Source organism: Erpetoichthys calabaricus, chromosome 18 (genome assembly GCF_900747795.2).
Source record: "Erpetoichthys calabaricus chromosome 18, fErpCal1.3, whole genome shotgun sequence".
NCBI classification, from domain to species: domain Eukaryota; kingdom Metazoa; phylum Chordata; class Cladistia; order Polypteriformes; family Polypteridae; genus Erpetoichthys; species Erpetoichthys calabaricus.
The window spans coordinates 58,928,755-58,954,336 of NC_041411.2; the positions used below are offsets into that span (position 1 = coordinate 58,928,755).

Consider the following 25,582-nt stretch of genomic DNA (forward strand, 5'->3'; position numbering starts at 1 on the left):
TTACACATTTTTTCTCAAAAAATTGAAAAAGGTGTTTCATTTCCTGGCTTGAAAAATGACATTTTTATCAAATGTCATCTTTCTACTGTAAAATGTGCAAAACACTAAAAGTACAAAGTCAGAAGTGTACAGTCGTGACCAATAGTTTTGAGAATGACACAAATATTGGTTTTCACAAAATTTGCTGCTTCAGTGTTTTTAGATCTTTTCGTGAGATGTTTCTATGGTATACTGAAGTATAATTACAAGCATTTCATAATTTTCAAAGGCTTTTATTGACAATTACATTAAGTTTATGCAAAAAGTCAATATTTGCAGTATTGGCCCTTCTTTTTTAAGACCTTTGCAATTCACCCTGGCATGCAGTCCGTCAACTTCTGGGCCAAATCCTGACTGACGGCAACCCATTGTTACATAATTAATGCATTTTTGTTTGTCCACCCACCTTTTGAGGATTGACCACAAGTTCTCAATGGGATTAAGGTCTGGGGAGTTTCCTGGCCATAGACCTTAAATTTTGATGTTTTGTTCCCTGAGCCACTTAGTTATCACTTTTGCCTTATGGCCTGGTGCTCCATCATGCTGGAACAGGCATTGTTGGTCACCAAACTGTTCTTGGATGGTTGGGAGAAGTTGCTCTTGGAGGATGTTTTGATACCATTCTTTATTTATGGCTGTGTTCTTAGGCAAAATTGTGTGTGAGCCCACTCCCTTGGCTGAGAAGCAACCCCACACATGAATGGTCTCAGGATGCTTTCCTGTTGTTATGACACAGGACTGATGGTAGCACTCACCTTTTCTTCTCTGGACAATCTTTTTTTGGGATGCCCCAAACAACCGGAAAGGGGATTGATCAGAGAAAATGACTTTATCCTAGTCTTCAGCAGTCCAATCCCTGTATCTTCTGCAGAATATCAGTCAGTCCCTGATGATTTTCTTGGCTTCTTTGCTGCCCTTATAGACACCAGGCCATCCTCCAAAAGTCTTTGTCTCACTGTGCGTGCAGATACACTTACACCTGCCTGCTGCCATTCCTGAACAGGCTCTGCACTGGTGGTGCCCCGATTCTGCAGTTGAATCAACTGTAGGAGACAGTCCTGGAGCTTGCTGGACTTTCTTGGGCGCCATGAAGCCTTTGTCACAAAAGCAGTGGAAATGGGGTTTTTGGTAGTTAAGTTCATTTTCATGGAAAAGAGGGACTTTCCAATTAATTGCAATTCATCTGATCACTCTTCATAGCATTCTGGAGTATATGCAAAGTAATAATAATAATGAATAATAATAATATTAATAAGAACAGCACACTGCACATGTGTGAGTGAAGCGAGTGTCACTTTTGGATTCCCAGAACCACTTTCGGTTTCACTGACCATTTCAATTTCACTGCTGATGAGAGGCGTTTCTTATGAGGTGTCATTGTGAGAAGAGGAGAAGTATCTACACCATTACCAAGGTGACGCTTGGGCCTGATGTTTACTCAAGATAACACTTATACCGTTGCCCAAGTAATGCTTGGCACTAGCACTGTCAGCACTTTTACAGCTCGAGTAAACCTTGGGTCTTACGCGAGATGCATCTATACCATGGACTAACAAGTTTCTACTGTTTCTAACTCTAAGGAGGTTAAAAACCTCACAAGTGAAAGACCGCAAGCATATTTGGTCAGATTTGAAGCTCTGTAATTTGTATACAAAATGCAAATTAGGCTTAGGGTTAGTAAAAACACAACCTTGTCAATCACACATTGTCAATAGTTTTTAAGGATGTTAGAGTATACAGATACATCTTGTTTGTTGGCTATGAATCTCAAGAATGCAAAGAATGATGTCACAGTGGTAAGACCACATGTATTACTATTTTTTTTTTACTAAATCTTATTTTCCATGTTTCTTTGTTGATGAGCACCCATTGAAGAATTAATTTGGTAACATAACATATAGTGCGCATTTCAAAACGACTCAAGTAACAACTAACAAAGTGGCATTTTTGATACCATTTTAATAAAGTTTACTGTCTGCTACTGTCTGCACCACGGTAAAACGACTGTAATACACCTTCAACCTTAAAATGCAGACTTCATCACATCGATATGCATGACGAAACAGCGGGCAGGCGACTGCTCATACATGTTTAGAGAAGGACTGGCCGTCATTTTGCATGGAGTATGCATTAAACCAAAAGTGAAATGGTATGCAAAGATGTGTGAACCCAAGATTGGTGAAAATCTCACCTTAAGTGTGCTGTGCCAAATCAGATGGCACAACTGAATTCCACGGGGCAAAGATATCTTCATAACAGAGGACCTATATGATGGCCAGTACCTACTGCCTTACTGATGTAAGGTTGATCCTGGTTTAAATGCCAGGCCTGATCGTTGTCCATATGGGGAGTTTGTATGTTTCCCCATATGTCTCTGTGGATTTTCCTTAGGGTACTATGCTTTCCTTTACATTTCCAAAGTCATGCCTTCTAGGTTATTTATTGATTCCAAATGTCTCTCTAGATGTGGCATCAGTGGAACCTATGATGGCCTGGCACTTCATCAGGTGCAGCTAGGATAGGCTTCAGCCCTCCATAACCCAGAACTGAATTAAGTAGATTTGCGAATGCTATGTTACAAACCTCAAGAAAACTGTACAGCCACTTAATTAGCTGTTACATTTTTGAAAGCATGTTGGACCTTTGAAATATTCTGAAGGTGAATGTAAAATGTCTCCATGAAGGAGGCTCAAAACACTCAGCCTGAGATCAATGTGTACAATCCATATGTACTGTATGTTATCTGTGGATGCATGTCTCTGTCATTGTTACTAGCAAGCTGGGCTGCATTGTTGAAGTGATTCTTCAGAAATAAAATGTGAAATCTCATTTTCCTCCCGGGTTATTTTATTTCAAAGAGAGTGGTGACATCACAAGTGTTTACTCTGCAGACATCTAGTTTTTTTGTACATAATTTTTGTATTGTTGTTTGTATAGTTGGTTATCCAATTAACTATAATGGACAAACTCTTTTAAACATTGGAGCAAATATTCACAACTCACCTTTTAGCTATTGAATATGGAGCTACTTCCATCAATTACACTCAGACCACACAACAGGCCTAACACACTTTCAACTGGAAAGTGAAGCATCCAGATGAAAGTAGACACTGCCCGGCATTTTTCTGGCTAATGTACAGTTGCTAAATAATAAAATAGGAGACTGGCTTAGCAGAGTAGCGTCAAAAAGTGCTGTGCTTTTTGTTTCTCAATACAACTAGATAATGTCTTTAGTCTTTGTGAGAATCAGACTAAACTGTCAGGTAAAAGGGGACAATTAGATGTGTGCTTTACAGTGAACAATGCATAGTGCAGCATTATTAAAACTGTTTATAAAAACCTGATTAGGTGATCTGGATCGTTTATTGATCAAGTATTATCTGTTTGATCCACTGAATGAGTTCTCTGGTATTTATCTGGTTTCTACTTACATTTCTCTGGAAACCAACAGTAACAATGCGCTGATCTGTACAACATTATTTTGGACTGCAACTGTTTACATCCTGAGGGATTGTTTATTGCTGCTGTTGCTTCAATATAGAATATTAAAGGAATGTTTACCGTAAATTTCACCAGCATGTTCAATGCTCCACAAGGGGTGCTAATACTGTACTCTGAGTCATTGGTATACCCCAATAAAACATACTTAACTGCCCCCTACTGCACCCCATCTCAGATGATCAGATCACATTATCATTACTCCTTTTACCAGCTTCCAAGCGGAGCCTGAAATATGATGAGCCAACAAGAAAAGTAGTTTAGTGCTAGGCTAAAGTAAGAAGAAAACTATAGGACTGCTTTGATTATGTACACTGGGAAATTAGATGGCTGTCACCTGTTTTCAATTCTCTACCCACTACAGGGACAGCTTCTACCCCCAGGCCATAATGTCAGTAAACTCTCAGTAACCTGATTTTGCCTGTCCTGTACTGTACCCACCTGCTGGTTTATGTCTAATTCTACTGTATGTTACATGGGTACTTTTTTCCCTCTATACATCTGTACAGTTCTATTTTGTATAATGTACAGTGCATCCGGAAAGTATTCACAGCGCATCACTTTTTCCACATTTTGTTATGTTACAGCCTTATTCCAAAATGGATTAAATTCATTTTTTTCCTCAGAATTCTACACACAACACCCTATAATGCTGCTCTCATTTATTTATTAATTTATTTATCATCTTATTGTCTTATTACCGGTATATATACTGCTCAAAAAAATTAAAGGAACACTTTAAAAACACATCAGATCTCAATGGAAAAAAATCCTGCTTGAAATCTATACTGATATGGACTGGGCAATGTGTTATGAACGAAATGATGCCACATCGTTTGATGGAAATGAACATTATCAACCTACAGAGGGCTGAATTCAAAGACACCCTGAAAATCAAAGTGAAAAAATGATGCAGCACGCTAGTCCATTTTGCAGAAAATTCATTACAGCAACTCCAAATTGTACTCAGTAGTTTGTATGGCTCCCACGTGCTTGTATTCATTCCTGAATACATTAGGGCATGCTGTTAATGAGACGATGGACGGTGTCCTCGGGGATCTCCTCTCAGATCTGAACCAAGGCATCACTGAGCTCCTGGACAGTCTCAGGTGCATCCTGGCGGCGTTGGATGGAACGAAACATAATGTCCCAGAGGTGTTCTATTGGATTTAGGTCAGGCGAGTGAGTGTGGGGGCCAGTCAATGGTACCAATTCCTTTATCCTCCAGGAACTGCCTGCATACTCTCTCCACATGAGGCCAGGCACTGTTGTATACCAGGTGGAACCCATGACCCACTGCACCAGCATAGGGTCTGAAAATGGGTCCAAGGATTTCCTCCGGAAACCTAATGGCAGTCAAGGTGCCCTTGTCTAGCCTGTAAAGGTCTGTGAGTCCCTCCATGGATATGCCACTTTAGACCATCACTAGACCCATCACCAAACCGGTCATGCTGAATGATGTTACAGACAGCATAACATTCTCCATGGCTTCTCCAGACCCTTTCACGTCTGTCACATGCACTCAGGGTGAACCTGCTCTCATCTGTGAAAAGCACAGGGCGCCAGTGGTGGACCTGCCAATTCTGGTATTCTATGGCAAATGCCAATCAAGCTCCATAGTGCCGGACAGTGAGCACAGGGCCCACTAGAGGACGTCGGGCCCTCAGGACACCCTCATGAAGTCTGTTTCTGATTGTTTCGTCAGAGACATTCACACCAGTGGCTTGCTGGAGGTCATTTTGCAGGCTCTACCAGTGCTCATCCTGTTCCTCCTTGTCCAAATGAGCAGATACTGGTCCTGCTGATGGATTAGGGAAGGCCCTGCCCAGCTCTACTAGAGTAACTGCCTGTCTCCAGGAAACTTCTCCATGCCCTTGAGACTGTGATGGGAGACATGACAAACCTTCTGGCAATGGCACGTATTGATGTGCCATCCTGAAGAAGTTGGACTACCTGTGCAACCTCTGTAGGGTCCAGGTATCACCTATGCTACCAGTAGTGACATTGACTGTAGTCTAGTGAAAAAACAGTCAGAAAAGATGAGAAGGGAAAAATGTCAGTGGCCTCCATCTGTTAAACCATTCCTGTTTTGGGGGTCGGCTCACTGTTGCCCCTCTAGTGCACCTGTTGTTAATTTCACTAACACCATAGCAGCTGAAACTAATTAACAACCCCCTCTGCTACTTAACTGACCAGATCAATAGCCCAGAAGTTTCATTGACTTGATGCTATACTCTGATTAAAAAGTGCTCCTTTAATTTTTTTTTGTACAGTTTATCTCCCTGCCTCCATTCTCATTACAAATATGGCACAAAAAAAAACACTGTGCTCTCGCAGTGTATGTGACATTAAAGATCTAAGATCTAAATGAATCATCAGGATCAGTCTGGATGAGCATGTAAACATAGGATTCAACCAAAAAAATGTCTGGACAACTGTGTGCATATAACTAGCCATCCATCCATCCATTTTCCAACCCGCTGAATCCGAACAAAGGGTCACGGGGGTCTGCTGGAGCCAATCCCAGCCAACACAGGGCACAAGGCAGGAACCAATCCTGGGCAGGGTGCCAACCCACCGCAGGACACACACAAACACACCCACACACCAAGCACACACTAGAGCCAATTTAGAATCGCCAATCCACCTAACCTGCATGTCTTTGGACTGTGGGAGGAAACCGGAGCACCCGGAGGAAACCCACACAGACACGGGGAGAACATGCAAACTCCACACAGGGAGGACCCGGGAAGCGAACCCGGGTTTCCTAACTGCGAGGCAGCAGCGCTACCACTGCGCCACCGTGCTGCCCGCATACAACTATGGGTTACATGTAACATCAGGAATTTACTGAAGATACACAGCCACACATTTAGATAGAATGATATGGAAACATACAAGAAATGCAGATATGAGAAGATGTAAAAATTCACAGAAACTTTTGCAGGAACTAAAGTGGCATATGGGCTACAAAGCAAAAAAAAGCCAAGTCACATCTAGTTTTCCATCTAGTCAAATGCAGAAAAAAAGTTGAAATTGTAAAAACCTTCTGCACCAAAGCCTAATCGCTATTCAGAAATGAAATTTGAAAGTTGAAAAAATTGAAAATTGAAAGATCAGAAACCAGAATTATGTGAATTTCCCCTTGGGATTAATAAAGTATCTATCTATCTATCTATCTATCTATCTATCTATCTATCTATCTATCTATCTATCTATCTATCTATCTATCTAGAAATTCAAGAAAGAAATTCACAAAGTTGTTTAGACGTTTTTATCTGAATTACGTATATGAATAAATTGTTGCACAGGTATTTAAAGGGTCGTGCTGATAACATGAGATGACAAAAGGTTTTTTTCTGCGTGTCACCTCATATTTATACCCCAGTGAAATTGGAAATATTTGTGGACATCAACAAAGTTTGTAGACACTAAAAGCAATAACAAGAAATATAAAGATGTCAATTTCTTTGGTTTTATTTATAGTATTCTTCAAAGGTGCCAATAATTTTGCCACATATGTTTTGACAGAATAAGATAAAACAACACTTTTGTAATAATTCTTTTTATTATATGACTAGTTAGCAATTTCTCCAGACATCTGAGGAAAACCAGATATTTTGTATGTATTATTTATGTTAAATTAATGTTTTTACTTTGCTTTCTTGAGAGGTGCCAATATTTCTGGAGTGAACTACATTTTGTATGCTTTTTTGTGTTTATATCTACATGTGTCTTTGTTGGTATTGCATTATTGTCACTGTTCTGAGGAGGGATACAAGCTGTGTTCACAAGACAAAAAATTTGAACTTAAACTTAGAAATTTCAAATCAATTAAAACTATAAATCACGAAATACACTTAGTAATGTACTGTATAAAAAAATGAAATTAAAGACATACAGAAGAGAAGCCAAGATCTTTACCACCACCTGAAACGGCTCTAAAGTTATGAACCTTAAATGTATAATGAACTAGTGAAGTCACATGTAAAATAGGGTCAGTTTGACAATCCATGATGCAAAAATTACATTTTAGAAAAAACAAAGAGGAGACATCATAGATTTGAGGATATGAATAGTGTGATGGGACAAATTTGTAAGAAACCCTAGAAGGTGCAAAAACACATTCTTCACACACACTGTGTTTCTATCCAATGGCCATCATATTTTTGTTAGACTAGTGTCAACAGAGTTGTCACATTTCTGGGGAGTTCAGCCATATAGCAACCTAAAGTAAGCAACCTAAAGTAAGCAAACTTACTTTACTGTTATTGCAGGTAACTCTAACTCCAGGGCTATGAGTTGAACATTCTTCAATTGCCTGTTTTCCCACCAATAATCCAAATAGAGGCTTCTTCTCCAAAGTATGGCCTATTTTGGGCAATTTCTCAGTTGTTCTTTCACTTCTTACCTCTGCTATCTCTAGAACCTCCTAAGTAGCACAAACAAGAGATTGTGCTGCAATAAATGAAACAAAATACTCACATTGATGATATATGTATATTCCCCAACTTTTGGCTGCCAGGGAAATGCCAAAACTGCTGGAGTTAGAACAATTGGATCATATATTTCTACTTCCTGCTGTTTATACACTGGAGTAGGAAAGACATGGGCAACTCCTTCCTAAGAATACAATGAAAAAAGTTTCAGGTAATAGTAAAGGCAGGTTTACTGATCTACACAATAAACAATCTTACAGAGTACACAGAAACATTGCGATCTGTAGTGATAGTAGGGATCAGGTTGAGGAGACCCTGGAGAGGTGGAGATATGCTCTAGAGAGAAGAGGAAGGAAGGTCAGTAGGAACAAGACAGAATACATGTGTGTAAATGAGATGAAGGTCAGTGGAATGGTGAGGATGCAGGGAGTAGAGTTGGCGAAGGTGGATGAGTTTAAATACTTGGGATCAACAGTACAGAGTAATGGGGATTGTGGAAGAGAGGTGAGAAAGAGAGTGCAGGCAGGGTGGAATGGGGGAGAAGAGTGTCAGGAGTAATTTGTGACAGACGAGTATTAGCAAGAGTGAAAGGGAAGGTCTACAGGACAGTAGTGAGACCAGCTATGTTATATGAGTTGGAGACGGTGGCACTGACCAGAAAACAGGAGACAGAGCTGGAGGCAGCAGAGTTAAAGATGCTAAGATTTGCACTGGGTGTGACAAAGATGGATGGGGTTAGAAATGAGCACATTAGAGGGTCAACTCAGGTTGGACGGTTGGGAGACAAAGTCAGAGAGGCAAGATTGCATTGGTTTTGACATGTGCAGAGGAGAGATGCTGAGTATATTGGGAGAAGGATGCCAATATAATAAGACAGAGTACACAGAAAAAGAAAACAAACTGCTAGGGCATTCAAATTAAAACTTTATAACTTGCTGCTTATGCCAGGTCGTGAGAAAACTTACATTTTACATGGGTTTTGCCTGATAGCCCTTCATCATCCTTATTTTTGAAATGGTGCTAAGATCTGTCTCCTGTTAGGTCACTGAGCCTATTGTTACTACACTTATTTGACACTTTGACCTCATGACAACACATCTATCTAAACTAACAAACATCTGGTGCCTAAATCCATTCTTATTAGCAGGTGATGACTTGTAATTTCTTTATAAATTAACATCTTTATTGAAACCAATTCTGCTTTGGAGACCTCTGCTACATCTCTTTGGAAAACTAACAGCAAAATTAAGAGGGTCACATAGTATGTCACTTTATGTTCAAGTGCAGACTGAGCATTAAAAAAGAAACAGAGCTAGTTTATTTGTAAAGTAAAATGAAAATCTGTAATTGTAAAATGAACCAAATATATACTCTAAGTACAATATCTCTGAAGTACAGTTTGTAAAAAAAAATAAAATCATTCAAAAACAAATTGAAAATAACAAAAACACAAAAGCTAATTGAAAATGCAAAAATCAGTCACAAAATGAAAAAAATGGAAAAGGCAAAACCAAACCACAAGTGCAAAAACAAATGAAAAGGAAATACACAAATGAATCAGAAAACACAAAAACAAATTAGGAATAAGAAGCACCAAAAACAGCAACACACAAACAAAACAAGGTCAGAGAAAACAACTTAGGAAGGCAGCTAACAAAAAGACTAGCATGGAAAACTCTGTTGGATGTATTTGATGATTTCATGACAGAGCTTCAGAGTATGGTGTTATGGAAGCAAGAATAATGAAACCGATCTGTTGTCAACCTTTCGTGTAACTCTCAGCATGCACTGCTTGAGGAGTGTTTAAAGTATTAAAAACATACTGTGTGTGTAGGGTCTCGGCTGCTGTTAATAGTCTAGTGGAAAGCTACAGAGTGCCTGTATGTGTAGTTATCAACATAGCACTGGAAGAGAAAACTGGTTTCATAGGGCCTGTCTACGATGCAAATGAAGTCTGACAACAGGAGCTATGGGTGGAGTGTGCTGGGCTCAGTGTAGTCAATTTCGCTTGCAGAATGGGCCAAGGAAGAAGACCACCTGACTCAACACACAAGCAGTACTGTATGTGAGCAGAATTTCACAATTCATATTACTAAACGAGAATGGTAAACCGGATATGGACGCAGGGACCTGCCCGTGGACGCAAAAGACATAGTGCACAAGTGCCACACAAAGCCCCCCCCCCCAGAGTGAAACGGGAGAGACTACGCATGTGCACAGGCGCCACACAAAGCCACCCCCCCCCCCCCCCCCCCCCCCCCCCGCACCAGAGCAAAACGGGAGAGACTACGAACCGTCACAGTAGGAAACAAAGTAAAACGTCATAAAGAGGTTAAAGAACAGGGACAAACACATAGAGAGCAGGTTACAGAACAAAGCCCCCCTGCCCAGAGTAAAACGAGAAAGACTACAAACCGTCTGACATGCTGCAAGCAGGATAAAGCGAGGTCAGAAATAAAACACAGAGTAGGAAACAAAGTAAAACTTTATAAAAGGATTAAAGAACGGGGACGAACACATGGAGAGCGGGTTACAGATGATGAAAACTGGAATGCAACAACTTCAAAAAAACCTACGCACAAAACACATGCACACCGAGATACAGAATATAAAGGCAGAAACAACGACAGTTAAATGTCCACACCACACAGCGGAGGCAGACCCGGAAGGTGCAGGCACCTACATCGTGCGTCGGAAGGCGTGGTAAAGTACAAAAGGCAAAGGCACCTACACAGCATGGTAAAAACCGACATAATACGGAAGGCGCAGGCGTCGCCGCCATATTGTGAGTGGCACTACTGCGTGGTGAAAGCGCAGGAGGAGACATAGTAAAACAAGAGGAATCAACGCCCCGCCCCAGAGTGAAACAGGACACATTACAGAGTCCACAAAGGTTCATACATCAAACCCGAAATGGTACGGACACGTGTCTGAAACCGCGGAAGCAAAACTGTCTCGGCTCCAAAACCAAACAGCTCAACAACTAACACAGCTTCGACACAGAGCCCGCATGGACAGATCTAATGAACGTCGACGCCTACGACGCGCGTCTCAAACTGCGTAGGCAAAGCAGGCACAGATTCAACACGACACAGCTCGAGTGACCGAGATACAAACACGCGCCTGCCTGGATATAATTACTGAACACAGGCGCCTACAATGTGCCTCTGAAATGCCGCAGACCAGGCAGGCACTGCTCCAAAAAGAAAGAGCTCGACTAAACGAGATTCGAAGTGAAACGGGAAACACTACAGAGTCCGCAGTGCTCCACAATGCACCGCATAATAGTTCGGAAAGAGCTTCGTAGTAACAGTGGGGAGACACGGGCGAACGCTCCGTATTAAACATACGTCGTCCTCACACGTCCAAACTATACAGCATACGTGAATCACATTACAGTGATGCATTATTAACAGTACGATAAACATCGCAGTATCACAAACAAATGAAAATTATTAGTCGAAAAAGGGAAAATATATTCACCACGGACCAAGTGTCACTGAAACAAAAGCAGAATAAAGCGAGATCAGAAATGAAAGACAGAGTAGAAAGCAAAGTAAAATGTCATAAACAGGTTAAACGAGGGGGCCAAACACATGGACAGCAGGTTACAGATAATGAAGACTGGAATTCAAAAGCTTCAAAAACAAAAGCTCGACTGACTGAGATACAAACTGAAACGGGAAACACTACGGGGTCCGCAGTAGTCCACAATGCACCGCATAATAAATAGTTATTTATTATTACTGTTACTCCGTATTAACAGTGGGGGGCCCCAGAGTGACACGGGCGAACGCTCTGTATTAAACGTGCGTCATCCTCACATGTGGCTGCCCAGCAGGTGCGGGTTCAAAACGCCGGGGGTAGGCGAGCGAAGCGAGCAGGGGGCGGAGCCCCTTTGTATTAAAGAAGAAAGAGTGCAGCATAGTGTAACTACTGGATCTAGTGAGGAAGAGAAAGCAAACAGGAACTGCCCATGTGGAAATTGTAGACCAGAGAGAGATGTGCTAAAGGATGAGGAAGTGTCCCTATGAGGAGAGCCATTTGACCCCATAAGAAGAAGATCAACAGACTCTTGCTGGAGTCTAAGGAACTGAGACTGTGCAAGGTGGGTCCTCATGACCCCAAGGCAGCAGTCAAAAGTGAAAGCTAGGAATGTCCCATGGGTGACATATTGGGCCTACTTTGAGTATATAATGACAGCAAACTGCTGAACACCTAAGGACGGTTGGAGATGGCCTTAGAAGGTTGAGCAGCTATAAGTACTGGAAGATGTCCCACGGGAGTACCTTACAATTTTGCTGCATATCCTCTAGACTATTGAATGACAGCTTGGGAAGATTTAATCTCCCTTAGGACTGCAGCAGCAGCAGTTATATGGACCGGTTAGACATATGGGAGAGGATCTAGGGACCTTTGCCCACCAAATACAAGGGCTGGTAAGCATTCTCTACTCTCACTTTTCAATACTGGTGTAAGCTAAGCTCATGTGAGAGCTTTTATGAGGGAGATGACCCTTATAAAATTATGACATCATGTACATCTTGCTTGTTTGTCCACCCTTAACAGGTGCTTGTTGAGGCCCATGAATGTGAACTGGCTTGCCAGAATGAACCTGCAACAATCCAAGTATACAGCTGTGCATTGAACGGCTGCTTCGTCTTGACTGTTGTTGCATCTGTAAGGCTGAGACGAATGCAGGGAAAGTAGCTAAAGTAGAGGTCTGCCAGGAGTACAGTTGCCCAGGACATATCCAACAATTCTGTCCTAGATGAAGATGCCTCCATCTAGTGAAAAGGAAAGGACAGTGGGCAAAGACCAGAAGGAATAATGGGCCAGTTGCAACCACAAGATCATCAACATCAGAAAGCTCAACTGGGAAGAAATAGTTACCTGTAGTTAATGGTCTAGGGTGACATATACAGTTGAAGCAAATCTAGAAGCAGGATCTTAAAATTCTGGGGTAACATACATGGTTAAAACAAACCAAGAGTCTGTGTTTTGAAACAGTGGGGTGATATGCACAGTTAAAAGAATCATGAAGCAGAATTTTGAAACCCTGGGGTAACACATGTAGTTGAAACTGTCATGAACTAATTCAGAAATGGTGTATCATTAGTAAGTTGTATTTGATTATTATTTAGCATTAGTTCTCCAATGTCATATTGTTTTGATATTGTCTTCCACATTTTGTCCTGCTATCGCTATGTAACGATTGTTGAGTTAATGGGTCAGTCATTAACAGTTGCGTCTGGTGATGTCATCTATGCAACAGTATTTAAACTGGCACAGCACTGAAGGTAAGCGTTCAGGATTCTCGACTCCCTCAAAAAGCATTTTGTTACGTTAATATGGTTGTCTTATAAAGTTTGGCAAATGTGTTTTCTTTTGACTGTAATGTTGGTCAGTATGTTAAAACTGTGCAATCTTTCTGTCTTTCTGGTACCTGACCATAGCCAGTCCATTTATATTCTTCCTTCTGCTGGTTCTGTTTATCTCACTTTCAGCTCTCTTTTCCTGCCAGACACTACAGAAGAAAACAATACAATAGGGTTTTGTGACATCTGCTTTGTGAAGCATTGAAACATTCAAAGCAATTGTGCTGTAAATTGTTTTGAGGTTTCCAAACATTTGGCAATCATCTTTCTAGTGATATTTCCTGGCAAGCTGTGCTAAAATTGGTAATTTCCCATTTTATTAATATAGCTGAGTGACAGACTGCGACACTCCAGTTCTGACAATTGATGACAGTTCATGACTGTTACTGTGATTCTGATGTTCTTTGCCTGATAATTAATATTGAAAAAAATAAAACTTTAGAAAAACTTGTGAAGAGTTTCACATCAAAAAGTGTTTGGAAAAACCAGTGTAGAAAGTTTACTCAAAGAATTTCATGCTGTAGTAAATTGATATTTTTGGAAAAAAAACATGTCCTAGACTACTCTCCAATTTGTTAAAGTGTATTTTCTGTTTCTGAGTACCACAAATGCCACTTCCAATTAACAGTTGCCGAACATCTAGTACAATAATTTAAACTTTCATTGTTAGACGAGTGCTTTATGTGCTTTATTTATCTTTATTGAGTTAGTTGATTTATGGTTGAGCATTGTTTGAGGCACCATTCAAGATAAGACTCTATGTAGAGCTTACTTTATTCTTAACTATATATAGGTTTTATACTGACTCTGTATACTTAACGGTGTCCAGGACATCTTCATGTTTAGCTTCGTCCATCATCAAGCATCAGAATTACTCTGTGTCATGTATTATTTTTCAGATTTCACTTATCATATATAAATAATGACATCTGACTCATCACTGAGATTTCTCTCATACACTGTCTATGCAGACATATAAAGGGAACATTTGTTGAAATCAGACTTGTCATTTGCCTAAAATTATTGTATTTCAAGTTGGTCTCGTCCATTGCAGGAGATGGATGTCTGAAGCTGAGCGCCATTAGTAGCGGTGTTATTACTTCTTATTTTCCCGAGGTATCCTGTATTTATCCAACCCAAGGGTTCTATTACAGTATATTCAAGTATATATAAACATGGTTGGCAAGAAAGGGGGTCAGAATGAAACGGAAAAGAAACCTAAAGCTACATCCAAGCCTAGACAGGCAAGTCCAAGTTCAACTTCAAGGTATGGCCTATCAGAGACTGACCTGGAACAGACAGGCGAAAGCCCAGACTCCTCTGGACCACGGTCCGCTGCATTGTCTCCAGTTGAGAACAAAAATGGGAGTGAATTTGCAAGTGATGCAGGTCACGATAGCTCGCCGATTGGAGAGGATCATTTGAAACTGGAAAAGGCCTTGCAGTCCACGCTTTCACCTACTCCTCGCTAGAGGGGAACATCGGCTGTAATAGAGCTCGCCGCTTCACCTACGGTGCACGAAAGCAGAAATGATCTGTCTGAACTGAAGGTGATGATTGCTGAGCTCAAGCAAGAGATAAAGAATGATATAAAGAACGAAATAAATAGTATGCTCAAGACAAACGAGAGGATAAGTGAGAAGATAAGCGAGAAGACAAGCAAAAAGACAAGTGAGAAGCTGCAGCGGGAGCTACAGTACAAGAGCTGCGGCAGCATAATAAAGACTCGGAGAAACGCGTATATAATCGCTTTGAGGCGGCATTTAAATGTATGCTAGAAAAAATTGAGGAGCACATTCAGGAAAATGCGTCTAAACTGAGCACATTTGCCGATCAGCTGGAGGATGTTAAGCAGACATTCACGACTCGAATTGAAACAGCTGAAAATCTAGCATCCAGCGCTGATGGAAAAGCAACAGCTGCGAATTCTGAATGCAAAAAACTCTGAGACAGACTTGCTGATCTGGAAGATGGATGCCGAAGGAATAAAATTAGAACTGAAGGTGTACCTGAGAATCGGGAAAGTCCAAACCCAGTGAAATACGTAGCTGAACTATTCTCCAAAATAATTGGGGAGGACTTTAAATCAGACACCGAGATATCTGCAGCTTATTGCATATGGGGATCGAACAACTCTAAGCATAGGACTTTTATTGTGCGCTTCAAGAAGTTACAATCTAAATTAAATGTAATGTCACTTCTCAGACAGAAACAAGAGATTATATTTGAAAATAACCTAATTCGTATTTTCCCTGACTTCTCACCCTCAACAGCTATGCGTGCCTCTTTTTATAATATTAAACAGCGCTTACGAAAAGCCGATATCAGATACAGCCTCTTGTATCCTGCCAAAATGAAAGTGGAGATTCAAGGCAAACATTACATATTTACCAGTAGAGAGGAAGCAGATAAAGAGTTAAGAAAGCTGAACCCGACACTTTCTTGAAATAAGACCGTGAGTCGCACCCTGTCATGGCATCGTAAAGAAGATATCACCGACTGTCTGATCCGCTTGCAATGACACTGGTACCGTAATTATACATCCTTTTCCCTTCTCAGTCACTATCTGTTTTTATTTTAATTACAATTTACAACGTTTATGTATGAATGTGTGGAAGAAATTAAATTAGTAACCCATTTCTTTCTTTCTTATTTTTTTTTTACTTTTTACTATTCTAAAGGAGACTGTTTAACACCATTCCCTGGGTTTACTATCTTAACATTTCAAGAATGTTGAAGATTTTCTTTCTTTTTTTTTCTTTCTTTTTGTTATGCTTATAGTTAGACTGTATAGGCAATAGATACCTCTATTTAATTCACATACACCGCTGCCGGGGGCTTGTTTTGTTTTGGATGTGCTCTGTCTCTATGTATGTCAGAGGACTGGGACTTTGTGAAGTGGGGTTCAGCCTCACGTGGGGAGGCAAAGTGCGGGGGGGGGGGGGGGCAACTACGGATGGGGAGAAAGAGAGCAAGCTATCTCTAATCTATCCTTTTAATCCTTATAATTATAATTACCAATGTAACGATAGACTGCATGGCAATAAATCCTAGGAAAATTGGAAATTAAGGTCTAAGCTGTCTCACTTTTGGTTAAGACTACAAAATGACATCAAAAATTCAGAATCACTGTCTCCAAGACGGGACAGTTAATTTTGTGAGATGGAATGTTAAAGGCCTGAATCACGAATTAAAAAGAAAGAAAGTATTCTCTCATCTAACAAGTCTAAATGTTAAAATAGTATTTTTACAGGAGACCCACTTATTAAGCAAGGATCAGTTCCAGCTGCAAAAAGACTGGACTGGCCAAATGTTCCATTCCAGCTTTACAAAAAAAAAAACTAGAGGTGTGGGAATTCTCATACACAGAACAGTCTCATTTGTAGTATCAGATGTTGTATCTGATCCTGAAGGGAGATACATGATTGTTATGGGTAATTTATTTAATTGTAAAGTGATTTTGATAAATGTTTATGCACCCAATGTGGATGATAGGGAATTCATCCAAAATGTATTTGCATCCATTCCCAATGTGAACACTCATAAAATTATAATGGCTGGGGATTTAAGTTGTGTTTTAAATCCACTCTTAGATAGGTCTCCTGTCACAGGGGTGATGATATCTAACACTGCAAAGACAATTACACAGTTTGTAACTGACCACAACTTATCAGACCCCTGGAGATTTCTAAACCTAAACTCAAGAACATATTCCTTCTACTCACCAGTGCATCATTGCTACTCAAGAGTTGATTACTTTTTTTGTAGATAACCATTTCTTGCCTATGATTAAATCCTGCAAGTACGACGCTATTGTTATTTCCGACCATGCCCCTCTGATCTTGGAGATAAAATCATTATGCCCCACATACTCATCTCGCAGATGGCGTCTTAACCCACTTTTATTAGCAGACGAGAACTTTACAGAATTTATATCAAAACAAATCAGTTTTTTTCTAGAGACAAATACATCCTCAGAGGTCTCTGCAGGAATACTCTGGGAAGTCCTGTAGGCCTTCTTAAGAGGACAGATTATCTCATATCTTTCCCACAGAAATAAATTGGAAACTAAGCAGGTATCAAAGCTAACTAACGGAATTACTAGAATAGAACATGCCAGGGGCCTCATGTATAAACAGTGCGTACACACAGAAATGTTGTGTAAGAACGTTTCCACGTTCAAATCGCGATGTATAAAACCTAAACTTGGCGTAAAGCCATGCACATTTCCACAGTACCCCATATCCTGTCGTACACAAGTTCTCTGCTCAGTTTTGCAGAATGGCGGCACCCATTGTCAAAGCAGTGCTACTGTTCCTGTGTTGTTTATCTTTCTTTTTCAGATCCACATCCCTGACGCGGCTTTATAAATAGACTGAAATTAACTGCATATTGTTGATTAATGTCAATGTATTTATATAGCACATTTAAAACAACATAGGAAAGTTTAAGGCATCCGATTGTAATTAACCTGTAACAATTGTCACAGATGGCTGGGGTTCTTACCCAGCTGGGACGCCTGGAGGGACCGGAAGTTGGCATTTATATATTCCGGGTCACAAGGGGACAACCGTCCTGGGTTAGGGGAGGAGCAAGGAGGTTCCAAACCGTTGGGACCCGTGGCCACCGCCAGGAGGCACCTTAAGCCTCATGGAACCCGGGAAACGTTTACTTCCGCCATACCCGGGAAGATGGAGGAAGAGCCTTCCAGGGATGCCCGGAGTGCTTCCGGTGCAAAGGGCAGCACTTCCGCCACACCAGGAAGTGCTGCCGGAAGAACGTCACAAGGCACCTGGAGCACATCTGGGTAGAAATAAAAGGGGCCACCTCCCTACAATCTAGGAGCTGGAGTCAGGAGTGAGAGCAGAACAAAGCACCCGTGAGGAGAGGAAAGGCGGCCACAGACATTGAAAGAAGCCCAGAATAGGGGTGATTTGGTGTTGGGAGCACTGTGTGCTGTGTGGGACTGTGTATAATTGTGCTTAATAAACGTGTGCATTTTATAAAGATGTGGTTTCTGACTGGTGGTGTCCGGGCAAGTCTCACACTATATAATGGTCCACAGAATAGCCAAACTGTTCCAAATACCATAGCTGCTTTAGCGTTGTTACTCTCACTGCACTTTCTTTTTCTTCTTTCAGCTGCTCCCGTTAGGGGTTGCCACAGCGGATCATCTTTTTCCATATTACTCTCACTGCACCACTCAGAGAAGCTGATTGGAAAGAGAATTATCAGTATACAGCATCAAGCACACGCTGTCTCAGCCATGCTTCCTATTTGAACTGCTTCTCACACAGCAAACGCTTCAAAACCTTTCCTGTACGGACCTCGCGGTTCAGAAAGAGTTTCATCCCAAGAGCTTTAAACGCAATCAATCTGTCCACGAAGTGCTCCTTGTAGAACTGTTTGTACTTATTAGTACAATCACCTCACTGTAAACTTGCACTACAGTTATAATATTGCACAACCAGAGCCACTTTATAAAGCACATATTTACATATGATGACAATATCATTTTTAAGATGAAATGCAGGAAAATATGTTTATTATGTTATATAGATAAAACTTCATTTAAATAATCTATATTGTTAATAATTAAAGGACACGGTGTCGCTACACTAGCAAGGATCTGGCGCTCTGTTCACGGATTGTTCCTGCCTCGCACTGTATGCTTCACTGGGACTGGCGTGAAGGATAGAATAATTAAACATGTACTACGAAGATATTTCAGTGTTCCTTAAAAGTTTTGAAGAATCACCGTTATAAGCTTACAGATGGCTTAACATCTATTACAGAGATGATTGTGTGGCGATTGGATATTTGGAGAAAGAAAAGTAAAGACAGGAATTGGGGGTTAGTACGTTTGAAAGAGACAGTACTGCTGCAATAAATTCATCGAAGGTCACGCACAATCACTGCACCACCGAGTTCCCATGTTTAATAACATGCTTTAACTCCTATCATCATGAAAATTATATCAAGTATACATCTCAGTATTTTAATTATTCAGAGAGCTGTAATATTACGAATGTAATGGATTCTGTGTCCTCTTGGAGGAAGACAAAACCCGGAAGCACGTAGTGATTCACACACATAGAGCACATAGAAGATCAAATACAAAACAAAGCATTTAGTGTGCTACTTTAGTTACAATGGGATTTGAGAAACTAGCAAATTAAATGATTTTAAGATGAAATTTATGATGTTCTACTTTAATGACAAAATAAACTACGTGATTAAAGTGGAGAATTTCGAGATTGAAGTTGAGATTTTGTGCTTTTTTCCCACTGTGTGCCTATTCTTTTTCTCTGTACCCTAATAAGCTTTCATATGACACTCAGACGGTGGGCTACGGACTCGCCTTTTCACGGTGACTTTAATATGTGACAACTTCTTTTTTATTTCAGGCACTGTGCAACTTTGTGAACTTGAGCTTTCGAGTTTCTCCGACATGCTATGTCACTCGATTGACTTCCTTTTTGTTGTTTATGCCACTGTTTAAACCAACAAATAGTATGTTTTTCTTTGCCTCCACTTGGTATTTGCTGAAATTCTATTTTCCCCCGTGCTTTTCCCATTGTCTTTTCACAGAACGCTGAGCTTAAGAGGCTGTTTATATTGATTTGCATATTCAAAGAGGAGTAATTCTGGGAGGAGTTAGGACGGGACAGCAGGCGTGTGCATGAGCGTTTCTTTTCACGCTGACCGGGATTTATGTAGTGGAAGAACGTGGAATTTGGTGAACGGACAGGTTTATGCATCTGGATTTTTCTGTGCGTAAGCACATTTTGGCTTTTGTGCTTACGTAACGTTATAGTGTGAGCTCTACGCATGGTGTTATGCATGAGGCCCCAGGTGTCCAAGTGAGGCTCTTCATAGGAAAAGGCAGGCTGTGCATTCAGAGCTCTGTGTAAGAGAGGACAGAGCCGACTCTACTTCCTTAGAAGGTTGGTGTCCTTCAACATCAGCAATAAGGTGCTGCAGATGTTCTACCAGACGGTTGTGGCGAGCGCCCTCTTCTATGTGGTGGTGTGCTGGGGAGACAGCATAAAGAAGAGAGATGCCTCACGCCTGGACAAACTGGTGAGGAAGGCAGGCTCTATTGTAGGCATGGAGCTGGACAGTTTGACATCCGTGGCAGAGCGACGGGCGCTGAGCAGACTCCTGTCAATTATGGAGAATCCACTGCATCCACTAAACAGTATTATCTCCAGACAGAGGAGCAGCTTCAGCAACAGACTGCTGTCACTGTCCTGCTCCACTGACAGACTGAGGAGATCGTTCCTCCCCCACACTATGCGACTCTTCAGTTCCACCCGGGGGGGTAAACGTTAACATTATACAAAGATATTGTCTGTCTGTATACCTGCATTGTTATCACTCTTTAATTTAATATTGTCTTTATCAGTATGCTGCTGCTGGAGTATGTGAATTTCCCCTTGGCATTAATAAAGTATCTATCTATCTATCTATCTATCTATCTATCTATCTATCTATCTATCTATCTATCTATCTATCTATCTATCTATCTATCTATCTATCTAAATCAACCTCTTAACAACTAAAGAAACTGAAAAACTCATTTTTAAATCAAGAAAGCATTACTATGAACATGGAGATAGCTAATAAGCTTTTAGCTCAACAAATCCACAAGCAAGAAGTTCGCAATGCAATCCCAGAAATTACCAACACAAATAGAGACATAATCATTGACCATAAAAATATAATGCAAATATTTAGAGACTACTATAAATCCTTATATTCTACTGAGTTTAAAGAAGACAAGACCGAAGGCAGCACTTGAACTAATTGTGATCTAATGCATTTCTGGATACATGACAGATACCACAAATAGATACACTTAGTGCAGAGGAATTGGATAAACCGTTGGCACTATCAGAATTATTAGATGCTATAAAGTCACTTAAGAGAGGGAAAGAAGCAGACCCTGATGGCTATCCTGCCGAATTTTATCAGAAGTTCTCCGCTCAGCTAGCTCCCCTCCTATTAGCAACATTCACAGAAGCTAGAGACAATAAAATTCTACCTCAAACTTTTCGTCAAGCATTAATCACCGTCTTTCCTAAACAAAATAAGGACGTATTACAATGTATATCATACAGGCCACATTCACTTCTGAATAATGATGCTAAGATACTCTCTGGAAAAAGTGCTGCCTTCGGTAATGTAATGAATTATTATTATTATTATTATTAATATCACAAGATCAAACTGGATTTATTAAAGGCTGACATTTAGCGTCCAATCTTCAATGCCTGTTTAATGTAATATACTCACCTGCAAAGTCAAACATCCCAGAGATTTTATTATCCTTGGATGCAGAAAAAGCATTTGATATGGTAGAATAGAACTACCTTTTCACTACTTTGGAAAAATTTGGGTTTGGCCCGAACATTTGTGCATGGATCAAACTACTGTATGCCAATCCAGAAGCTTCATTTTGTATTAACAACATTAATTCAGACTACTTTAAACTAGAACATGGTACCAGACAAGGATGCACCTTGTCACCACTACTTTTTGCAATCGCCATTGAGCCACTGGCAGTTCACTGTCGAAATGCTTATGAGATAAAGGGGATTGTCAGAGAAGGACTTGAACAGAAAATTTCTCTATACGCAGATGATATGATACTGTATACAGTGGGGCAAAAAAGTATTTAGTCAGCCACCAATTGTGCAAGTTCTCCCACTTAAAGAGATGAGAGAGGCCTGTAATTTTCATCATAGGTATACCTCAACTATGAGAGACAAAATGATAAAAAAAAAATCCAGAAAATCACATTATCTGATTTTTAAAGAATTTATTTGCAAATTATGGTGGAAAATAAGTAATCTTGCCTACAAACAAGCAAGATTTCTGGCTCTCACAGACCTGTAACTTCTTCTGTAAGAGGCTCCTCTGTCCTCCACTCGTTACCTGTATTAATGGCACCTGTTTGAACTCGTTATCAATATAAAAGACACCTGTCCACAACCTCAAACAGTCACACTCCAAACTCCACTATGGCCAAGACCAAAGAGCTGTCAAAGGACACCAGAAACAAAATTGTAGACCTGCACCAGGCTGGGAAGACTGATTCTGCAATAGGTAAGCAGCTTGGTGTGAAGAAATCAACTGTGGGAGCAATTATTAGAAAATGGAAGACATACAAGACCACTGATTATCTCCCTCGATCTGGGGCTCCACGCAAGATCTCACCCCGTGGGGTCAAAATGATCACAAGAACGGTGAGCAAAAATCCCAGAACCACACGGGGGGACCTAGTGAATGACCTGCAGGGAGCTGGGACCAAAGTAACAAAGGCTACCATCAGTAACACACTACGCCGCCAGGGACTCAAATCCTGCAGTGCCAGACGTGTCCCCCTGCTTAAGCCAGTACATGTGCAGGCCCGTCTGAAGTTTGCTAGAGAGCATTTGGATGATCCAGAAGAGGAATGAAACCAAAATAGAACTTTTTGGTAAAAACTCTACTCGTGTTTGGAGGAGAAAGAATGCTAAGTTGCATCCAAAGAACACCATACCTACTGTAAAGCATGGGGGTGGAAACATCATGCTTTGGGGCTGTTTTTTCTGCAAAGGGACCAGGACGACTGATCTGTGTAAAGGAAAGAATGAATGGGGCCATGTATCGTCAGATTTTGAGTGAAAACCTCCTTCCATCAGCAAGGGCATTGAAGATGAAACGTGGCTGGGTCTTTCAGCATGACAATGATCCCAAACACACTGCCCGGGTAACAAAGGAGTGGCTTCATAAGAAGCATTTCAAGGTCCTGGAGTGGCCTAGCCAGTCTCCAGTTCTCAACCCCATAGAAAATCTTTGGAGGGAGTTGAAAGTCTGTGTTGCCCAGCGACAGCCCCAAAACATCACTGCTCTAGAGGAGATCTGCATAGAGGAATAGGCCAAAATACTAGCAACAGTGTGTGAAAACCTTGTGAAGACTTACAGAAAACGTTTGACCTCTGTCATTGCCAACAAAGGGTATATAACAAAGTATTGAGATGAACTTTTGTTATTGACCAAATACTTTTTTTCCACCATAATTTGCAAATGAATTCTTCAAAAATCAGACAATGTGATTTTCTGGATTTTTTTTTCTCATTTTGTCTCTCATAGTTGAGGTATACCTATGATGAAAATTACAGGCCTCTCTCATCTTTTTAAGTGGGAGAACTTGCACAATTGGTGGCTGACTAAGTACTTTTTTGCCCCACTATATATCAGATCCACAAAATACTGTGCCTGCAGTCCTAACAGCACTAACAGAATTTCAAATCACAGAATTTATGGTCTCAGAATAAATTTGACTAAAAGTGTGCTCTTTCAAATGAATTCTCAAGCACACAATATTAGATTGGACACCTTCCTTTTTATCATAACAGATCAGTTCAAATATCTAAGGGTAAACATAAAGCTTTTTATCAACAAAATTTCACTGTATGGAAAAAATCAAGCAAGACTTGCATAGAATCTTTTATCGGTGGCACCTCTGCACGAGAACCACCTTTTTCAACCCTCGCAAACATATGCAGTTTGTAATGTCTGGAAAACATTTGGGATTAAATCACTTCGAGATCTGTCCATTGTGAGGGATGGCCGCCCATATATTCCGGCCCACACCTCCAAGCCGCCAGATGGAGCCCTCCCAGCAGCATAGAGGTTCCCCGAATTCCAGCAGGGCCTCATGGACCTTGTAGTTTTTACAGCCAGCCCTGCTGGATACCATGGGGACCTCCAGGAGACGCTGTAGGGAGGCTCAGGGAATTCTACATACCCTATAACCCGGAAGTGCGTCCTGGTCACATGGACAGAAGGAACGATGTGCTTCCAGGATGAAGAAAAGGACTTTTTATCTGACCCGGAAGTGATAAGGAATCACATGGACCGTAGGGTGGATCCACTTCCAGGTCAGGAGGTATAAAAGGACCATGGGAAATCCCAGACGCTGAGCTGAGCTGGGTGGAAGGGTGGCAACGCGTCTGGGAGTGGAGGATTGTTTATTTGATTATTGATTTATTGGAATATAGTGGAGTGGAGGGTGCTTTGCTCTCTCATTCTTCCTAGGGCACGAAGCGGAAGCGGAAGCAGAAGTAGACAATGGCCAACAGTGAGATGAATCGCATTGCAATTGTAGTCGAGGAACTCCAGGCACTCGACGAACAGATTCAGAAACTCCTGTCCAGACGAAGATACCTTAGAGATCTGAAGGCTCGGCTGCTGGATAAACCGTCCTCGCCATCTGTAATTGGCGTAACATCAACCCCGCGTTGAGCCGCTCAAGTCAACTTCACCCCCGCACCTCGTAGGAGCGACAACAACACCGATGAAGACCTTGGCGTATTTCAGCTTTGCAGGCGGGGGTTCAAGGCCAGAACACCTCCATCGGCACAGGCAAGCATCTTAACTCAGAACCGGTTCGACCCTCTCCGCGTCCCCAGTTTGCCTTCAGCTCCTGGTGATGTAATAGTGGTAGGTGATTCTATTGTTAGAAACCTCAATATCGCATGCCCTAATAGAAAATCGTTTGTCGCTTTTTTTTTTGCCGGTGCTCGTGTCCGAGATGTGATGAGACGTGCACCGGCAATCTACGAGAAGCACAAGAACAGGGCAGTTGGAGCAATTGTTTTGCATGCTGGCGTAAACGATATAAGGCACTGACAGTCGGAAATCCTCAAGGCTGAATTCACAGCATTAATTAAAGACACGAAGGAGAGGACCCCATCGGCAAAGATCTTCATCTCGGGTCCACTGCCTCTCGTCAGACGATCAAACGAGTACTACAGTCGTCTGCTTGGTTTAAACAACTGGCTGCAGGGCTTCTACAAGAATCAAGACATCGGGTTCATCAACAACTGGGACCTCTTTTGGGAAAGACTGCATTTTTTCAAGCGAGATGGCCTGCATCTGAACAGTTTCGGCGCCCGGGTCCTCTCCGAAAACATATCTAAGGTAATTCGTTTGTTTTGACTATCTATCTCTGCTTTTAACCCCTTCCGAAATGCTACTCTTGTGCTTGGTCATGATAATTGTTTAACAAAATCTTCCATAAAAGTGCACAACATAAATACTGTAATAACCAATCTTAATGCACGTAGAAAATCTAGGCAATACAGCATAAACATCAATAATTTAATTAAAGTTACTACTTTAGATGAACAATGTATTAAAACTATAAAAACAGATTATAGATTAAACAAAAACACA

The 25,582-nt window shown here is 41.0% G+C and overlaps 1 protein-coding gene across 1 annotated transcript in view; it reads right to left on the bottom strand.

Annotated features, from left to right (window-relative positions):
• Window positions 1–25,582, bottom strand: part of LOC114668435 (nuclear pore membrane glycoprotein 210-like) — a 367,033-nt gene that overhangs the window by 208,275 nt on the left and 133,176 nt on the right. Inside the window, 1 exon segment of the mRNA XM_051921542.1 lies at window positions 8,023–8,160. Within this exon segment, the coding sequence (XP_051777502.1) occupies window positions 8,023–8,160 (138 nt within the window).